Genomic DNA, 8,265 nt, shown 5'->3' on the forward strand with positions numbered 1-8,265 from the left:
AAAAAGGAGAAGGAATTCTTATTAATTATTAATTTTCTTGGGGTGTCCTGTGTTGGACTTCATAATTCTTGTGGGTCTCTTCCAACTCAAGGTACTCTGTGATTCTGTGACTATCTATTACTGTGACTATCATCTATTTAGGCCACATGCCATTTGCTGTCGGGCATTGGTTTAGCGGTCAGAAGTTGTGATTTTGCAACCAGACGTGTTTCCTACGAAATCCCATCAGTGCCCGTGTGTCCTGTGTGACTATGTGAAGGCGCCGTGCAGGGGCCCGACAGCGGGGGGGTGGTGTGTGGCGCTGGGCAGGCAGGGAGTGGGATAACACGGCATTCCCTGCCGGAATCATCCCTGTTCTCCCCAAGAACAGTCCGCGCTCTCCCCAGGACCCCCCGCCATCATGGCGGCCCGAAAAGCTCTTGGGGGCCGGGAGGGAGCGCGCGCCCCGCCCCGCCGCGCCGACCAATGGGAGGGCGGTGCGGCGTGACGTCATGCCAAGACGCGCGGCAGGCGCGCGGCGGGCGGTGCCGCGGTCAGACCGTGTCCGTGCGCCGCGGCCGCAGCACCACCCGCACAGCGCGTGTCGCTCCGCCCCGCAGCAATGTCGCGACAGAGCCCGCAGGAGGAGAACCTGCAGGGTAAGGGCCGGGACGGGGCTGGCCCGGCGGGAACGCGCAGGGCCGCGGGCGGGGGAACGCAGCACTGCCGGTCACGGCCCGGGCACTGCGAGTTGGGTCCGCGCGGGGCCTTTCAAGGTCGCGATATTCACGATATGCGGTGGTTGAGGTACGAGGTGTGTGCGCTGCGGTACATCCCCCCACAGGGGGCAGCGGCTGGGGGGGGGTCGGGCCCGTCACAGGGATCGGGGGTTGATCGGGCTGGAAACATCTGGGGCGGGCTGAAATTCCCGGGAAAGGGGCAGGTCCGGGCGGCCACTGGCACGGGATTGTAGCGGGGATTTTAACGGGGCACTGCCAGCCCTCTGCTGAATTTGGCTTCAGGCTCCGAAAGCCAAATCTTAACAAAATTAGGGTTTCCAGGGCTGATCAGATACTTGTTAATGCTGGCCTGTGCTCCCAGAGTGTCCTGGGCTGGAATATGGGATAAACCCGCTCCAGAGCCCTTCCCCGTGACTCACCTGCCCAGTTCCCATCACCTGGCATGTGCTTTGGTCTGCTTGTGTTTCCAGCTTCGTAAAAATACAGGCTCTTTTATCTCTAAGTGATGATATCACAGCACAGCCTCACTCTGGGGAGTGTCCAGAGGAAGAGGGAAAAGAGGGAAATGTGTGAAGCACATACACTGTGCTCCAGCTGTTACAATTCCAATGCTCTCCCTGTTTTATCCTCCCTTCCCAGCACTGTACCCAGTAAGATTTCAGCAGATAGTCCTGATTTGAGCTCCAGTGGTTGTGGTTGTTCTTTGGTAGCAACTTGAGCTCCCTTGAATTTCGGGGGAAAGGGTAGGGAAGGGTTTGTCTGGCTCCAAACACACCCTCAGGCATGTCACGTGGAGGGGAAAATTCCCAAACAAACCAAATAACAACAAACCAGCTGTCAGGGAGGAGGTTTTTTGAAGAAAAACTTGTTGACCCACAGTGTGTTTATTCAGTGGGGTTTTTGGTGTTTTGGCTGTTCAGGTGATGATCTTTGGATCCTCGTGTTGTTTGCGCAGATGAGGCACTTTGGCTTTGTGCTATTTCCATGTAATTCCTGGGCCCTTAGTCTTCTCACAACCAGGATATCTGTGGTACCTTTGCTCATCTGATATTCCTGTTCCATGCCAAATCCCTGCATTGGCTGCTCCCCTCCTGCATTCCTGTAACTCTGCTCTCTTTGCCATGGAATCCCAGGATGGGTTGGGTGTGAAGGGACCTTGAAGACCATCCACTTCCAGCTGTTGTGGTTTTACACCCTGAGTTCTGTCTCAGGGAGCAGGAACAGCCCAAACCCCACTATCTGTCTCTCCCTTTCCATAGCTATTCCTTAGACATCCTTTCTGCTGTGCTCCCCAGAATTCAGGGAGTTCCCCCGTCCTCCTCCTGTCCTTGCTGCTGTTCCCTGTGCACTGCTGGGCCTGGCCCACACGTGTTCCACAGCACAATTCCATGGGCACTTCTGTAATTCAGGTATTTTCTGTCCTCTGAGCTCGTTTTTGGGGGGATGGAGGGGCAGGACAAGGGAGAATGGCTTTGAACTGACAGAGGGGTTAGTTGGCATATTGGGAAGGAATTCCTGGCTGTGAGGGTGCTGAAGCCCTGGCTCAGGTTGCCCAGAGAAGCTGTGGCTGCCCCATCCCTGGAAGTGTCCCAGGCCAAGTTGGACAGGACTTGGAGCAACCTGGGCTAGTGGAAGGTGTCCCTGCCCATGGCAGAGGCTGGAACTGGATGGGCTTTAAGGTCCCTTCCAACCCCAACCAGTCCGAGATTCTGTAAGAGAGGGAACAGCCCCAGGCCCTGCAGGGAGTTGGTCCCTGCCTAGGAGGGAGTTGTTATTGCCTCCCTGAGGAAAACAAAGGCCACGTGACAGTGTTAAATATACTGTGAGGAGCAGACACATGCCAGGCCTTGCCACGCACCCGCTGTTGCTTCACAGCAACACCTACAAAACAGCACTGGGAAAGGCTGAACAAAACAGTCCCTGGGCTCTGCAGCCCAAAATAATTTCAGTAAGTGAATAAATGAGCTTTGGCAGCAAAAGACCTTGAGATTATTTTGTTTGGCTGCCACCTATGGTAAGCAATAAAAATGAAATATAACCCAAAATAAAAGATCTTCAGCTGCAGAGGGAGACAGAATGCACTGAACAGCTGCTCCCCAGCCCTGTGAGCCTCCCCAGCTCGCTCCCAGCTCCCCTGCTCTCCGGCATTCCATGGTGTTTATGAGCAGGGAGGCAGGGCTGGCACTGTGTGTCCCTGTGCTGTCACCCTGCGCAGGAGCACCAGGGTTGGCGCTCCCAGGTCTCCACCAAAACCCCTCCGGTCACTTGGGCTCAGTTTTCCTTCTGCTGAGCAGGGTCCTGGGTGGAACTGCACTTCAGCAGCAACGGGAATGGCAGTGGGAGCTCTGCCTCCTCGGGGAGCCAGGAGCAAGTGCCAGCCTCCCTCTCCATCCACAACGGGGACATGGAGAAGATCCTGCTGGATGCCCAGCACGAGTCAGGCAGGAGCAGCTCCAGGGAGAGCTCCCACTGTGACAGGTAAGCAGGGCTCTGCTGGGCACAGGGAAGGTCATGGACAAGGGCACCTGGTGTCCCAGGCACAGACAAACACAGAAATGTCCATGTGTGTGTATTTACATGTGTCCATGTATTTACATGTGCCCATGTGTGTGCACAGAGGGAGGTTTCCTGGGTAAAGGTTGGTATTTAAGTGTTAGGACACAGGGTGGTGCCTGGGGCAGGGAAAGGGGACAAAGTGTACAAAACAGATTTCCAGGAGTGTCACACAACAACTCAGCCCTGGGGCAGGTGGTCAGGCAGTGTCAGTAATTCATTGACTGCATTGTGGTGGAAACTCCAGGACTCAACCAGACAGTGGGATGCAGAACTGCCTGGTCTCACCTGGCTTGTTTGGATTGGATTCAAACCCCTCTGATACCCCTCGTTTTCTGCCCGTTGTTATGGTCTAAGTGCTCTGGGCAGCAGGAATCTGGGCAGAGTGTTGGAAATCAGACAAAAATTGACTGTGATGGGTTGTGGCACCCACTGACAGATCCATCCCTTAGGTCGTGGTCAGGGCACTTGGGGACAACGTGCACATCATTGCCCTGAGTGGCTGTTGGTGCAGGAACTGTGTCATGGAAAACTTAATGATCCTTCCTTCCCTTTGCTTCTGTTTTCCTCCAGCCCTCCTCGTTCCCAGACCCCTCAGGACAGTCACAGAGCTCTGGAGATAGAGAGTCACAGCAGTGGAGAAAAGAACAGCTTCCAGGTAAAAACCTCACCTTGCTTTGGGAGAGGGAAGTTCTCACTCTCAGAGGGTGTTGGGAAGGAACAGGGGGAGCTGCTGAAGCAGAGACTTCCATAACTCAGAATAACTTGGGAGATCCAGGCTAGGAGTGTTTGTTCCTGACTTTTGTGGAAATTTTGGTTTGGTTTTTTCAATCTGTAACAGATTTTTGAGAAGGAATTCCCCTCCCCCTTTGGCTGCCAACTGGGTATATTTCCTGCATCCCCCACAAAAATATTGTGTTTAAATGCACCTCCACCAGTTTATTAGGAATGAAAAAGGGAATTCAACAGCATCAAGAATTTCTAGAGTCGTTTAACTGTGGCAGCCAATAACAGACAACTTCCAAGCCCTGCCATGGGATTCCAGGTTTTTTAACACCTGGTACTTAACCTGAATGGTGCTTTGGAAAACTCAGTTATTTCTGATTTCATTTGGTATGTTTGTTTATACACTTGCAAGGAGAGTGAGTAAATATGTTTGAGACAAGAGTGGAGGAAAGCTTGCTGTACATGGACCATGTTTTATCACTGCAGAGCTTGCAGGATAACAGGCTGAAATCTGAAGTCTGCAGTGTAATAAATTAGCTTTTAATATGAAAAACATAAATTACAAAACGTTTTGAGGAGGGAAGTATTTAAAGGAAGTGAATTTCCCCATCATCTCTGTAGCTCCTGCAGGACTCCAAGGACCCACCTTTAGGTAGCTAAAAATGGTACTGGAAATTATTATTTTATATTTTCAGAAACACCCCTCAGCTGTTTCAAGATCATTATTTAGACTGAAAACAAAAAATCCCAAGTTAGAAAGCCATCAGAATTCCAGCTGCCTGGGCAGTTTTATTTCGATCCTGTGTGTGTGTGTGTGTGTGTGCATCAAGAGTTGTTTGAATTCTGGGAGTAGAATCTATTTTTATCTCCAGGCCTTGGCTGCATGGAATGGAGCTGTGCTGAGCCAGGAGCTCTGCTCTTACTCAGCGTTTTTGCTGGGATTCACCTGACAGCAAAGCCATATTTTTTTTGGATTTATTCCCTGCACAGGTGTGAGCACAGCCTTGGGTGGGGCCACCTGGGTGCCCAGGATGGCCCCAAAGCCAGGAAGATTCACAGGACTGGAATTATTCCCTCGTAGGAGCTTGACAAGGAGCTTCAGTGGCACCTGCCCAGCTCTGAGCACGGGCAGGAAAACCCTCTGCCCAGGGTCCATCAGACTTGGGAGCTGGGAAAAGGCAGGAAACCCATCTGCCCAGTGTCCATCAGACCTGGGGATATTTCGGATCCCCTGTGTAAGGATTAAACCCAGGGCTCTGGCATTTCACTGCCAGGGCAGCCTTCACTTGATCAGATATGGGATATGGATACGGGATATGGAATATGGTCTTTGCCACTCACATCCCACTCTGGGGATAGATTTCCCTGCTCCCCATCTTGCTCTGGGATCCGAATACTTCGATAGAAGTGGAATGGGAATGGATAGGAGGGGTGAGTGTCAGAGCTGACCTAGGGAATGGTCCTGGAAGCAGAGCAGGAGCTTTGGGAGCTCACAGCTGCCCTGTGTCCGAGCACTGTTTGATGGTGTGTCTGTTCCAGTCCGAGGAGGATTTCCTGGAGAGGAGGAGGGAGGTGGAGCGGCTGCTGCGGCGGAACGCAGACTGGATCTGGGACTGGTCCAGCCGGCCTGAGAACATCCCCCCCAAGTGAGTGCTGGCACAGCCCCTGCATGGGCCTCCTGCAGCTTTTCCTGCCCCAGGCCTGAGCACAGATCTCTCACTGCTGGGCCTGTGCTTTCCTCCCCAATCCCAGGGAATTCCTCTTCAAGCACCCCCGGCGCACAGCCACCCTCAGCATGAGGAACACCAGTGTCATGAAGAAGGGGGGGATATTCTCTGCAGAATTCCTGAAGGTTTTCCTCCCATCCCTGCTGCTTTCTCACCTGCTGGCCATTGGACTGGGGTAAGGTTCAATTTTAAAAAAAAGTAGATTTTTTTTACCTGTTTTCTGTCAGGCCTGATTCTGATTCCCAATTCCCTCTTTGTCCAAGAGAGGAGTAACTTTTTCTCTGAAGGGGGGACAGATGGTTATTCAGGAAGTGCTTCCTGCCTCTGATATTGCTGGATGGTTCCAAGTTTTCCTTTGCTTTCCTCACTAGTTGGGAATTTCTCAAAACAATTAAGGGGCAGTGAAATGAGTTTTGTACATTGGAGCTGTAGTTACACAACACTTGGCTCCACTGGAGATGGTACCTTTAATCTCACAACTAATGGCAAAGGGCAAAAATAGTATTTGATAGATTTTAAGGTTCCACTGACTCCTGAAAGAGATGGGAGACACACAAAAAAATGAGAACTTGGGGTTTTTTTATGATTTGGGGTTTAGAAAGAGCTCCAGGACACAGAAACTGACCCTTACCAAGGAAGTTGAGGATGAGGGGATGAAGGAGGTGGAGGGACAGAGGGGGCTCTGCCCAAATCTCCCATTGTCCCCACAGTGTCCCCGGCATCGTTCAGGATGGGAAGGGCACAGGTTCTCTTCCTGCACAAAGTCAGGATCTCGGCCACATAATCCTGTAAAAGGAACATCAAACTCACCCAGTCCTTCCAAAATGAACCTGTAACTGCCAGAGACAATTAAAGCATGATGGAAGTTTGGGGCTAAGTGCTGGGTCCTAGAGTTGGGGAGTGGTACCAGACCAGGGTCAGTCACTGGGGTGAGGACTGAGCTCCAGAGCTCCAGTTGATTTTCCTGCTTAACTACAGCTGGCAGTGCTGCCTCTGCTGGGAATTCCAGAGGCAGTGGCCTGGTGAGGGGGGTGTTTCTTGTGTGCTGTACTTTGTGTCAGCGAGTCGCTGCCCTCGCTGACCTGACCCTGTGTTCCCACCCCCAGGATTTACATCGGGAGGCGCCTGACAACCACAGCTTCCAGCAGCTCGTTTTAGGGCACCCGGAATCCTGGGATGGGAGCGGAGCAGACTCACCTGGAGCACAGGAGGTGCAGAGCCGGGAGGGGGGAGCTGGTCGTGGCGCCGTCGTCGTGTGTGTCCTGTCCGTGTCCTGTTTTAGTTTAGTCTAACGAGTGAGAAGGGCTCCCGTGTCATATAGAGCCGCCTGGATCAATCCCCTCAGCACGTGGCAGATGCTGTAACGTCCCTTAGTGCTTTGTAGTGAAGTACCTGAGAATTAGAGCTACTCAGTGTTTAAATCAATCCCAGCTTTAACCAGCCCTTGGGAGGGGTGAGTGTCCATCCCACCCCTCGTGCCTGTGGGTGGGAATGTTGCCACTGCTCCTGCAGTCCTGACAGGGAGGGATCAGCCCAAACAACGTGTGGCCTTATGGACTGATACGGGAATTCCGAGGAGCTGTTCCCTGCCCTGGGGCAGCTTCTCCTCAGGTAGATGTTGCTTAGTTCACTTTGGTGTGAGGTGTGAAGTGTTGAGACACAGAGGGAAGAGATGAGCACGTGGGTAAAACACCATCAGTTTGTCCTAGTTCAGAGGTAGAGTTTGGATTTAGTGCCTAATAAAGAGCTGCTTTTGCCAGGACATTTATTTAACCCCATCACTAGTTCCCAGCTGTACCTACCGCAGGCTGGCGCTTCACAGGCTTCATCTGTCAAGTAGTAAATCTGCACCCAACGCCCCAGCCCTGGGCACATGTTCCCAGGGTGGCTTCTCCTTGGTTTTTACTGATGCAATGCCTTTTCCTTCAGTGATTTTACCTTATTTAATGAGAAAATGAATGTTTGCCAAAATACCATGTTTTATATATTTAAATAAAAAGGTTCCTGGTGAACTCAGAGTTTCCTTGTTCCTTTTTCTCTACCAATGAAAGGGGCTGACAAGGCTCTTTGCCTCCAGGCACAAGTTTAACACTGGTCACTTCACAGCTGACACAAAAATCAGAAGTTTCTATAGAAACAGCTTCAGACCAGTCTCCTACGTGGCCCTGCTGTCAGCAGGCACTCGGCAACCGCCCCACCCCGGCCCTGTTGGCTCCTCCCTGCTCAGGCACAGAGGGCTCAGAGGTACTTACACATTTCATGCTTCCTCGTTCTTCATTCATCTAGATTTTAATTAGAATTTCATGGTATAATTATCACTGAGGGGCTGAGCCCACTCAGTCCTGGATCTGCAGTGAGTGAATGCAGTTCCAAAGCTCTGGCATGGGGGCTCTGCCTGAAGCCATTGGGCTGAAACAGAACCCTCGACTGGCCAGGGTTGGGAGGGACCTTAAAGCCCACCTGGTTCCAATCCCCATGCCCTTCTACCATCCACCAGACCAGGCTGCTCCACTGGGCAGCAATTCTATCAAACTGACACT

General features: G+C 52.1%; 1 protein-coding gene across 1 annotated transcript; it reads left to right on the forward strand.

The window, feature by feature from the left end:
* Positions 1 to 508: 508 nt before the first annotated feature.
* BNIP3 (BCL2 interacting protein 3) lies at positions 509 to 7,737 on the forward strand. The gene is made up of 6 exons (XM_027655172.1): positions 509 to 638; positions 3,014 to 3,197; positions 3,846 to 3,930; positions 5,538 to 5,644; positions 5,751 to 5,900; positions 6,832 to 7,737. The coding sequence occupies exons 1-6, from the start codon at positions 602 to 604 to the stop codon at positions 6,881 to 6,883; spliced, it is 615 nt and encodes a 204-aa protein (XP_027510973.1). The 5' UTR covers positions 509 to 601; the 3' UTR covers positions 6,884 to 7,737.
* Positions 7,738 to 8,265: the final 528 nt, after the last annotated feature.

This window comes from Corapipo altera, unplaced genomic scaffold, assembly GCF_003945725.1.
Source record: "Corapipo altera isolate COAL_440 unplaced genomic scaffold, ASM394572v1 180, whole genome shotgun sequence".
NCBI classification, from domain to species: Eukaryota; Metazoa; Chordata; class Aves; order Passeriformes; family Pipridae; genus Corapipo; species Corapipo altera.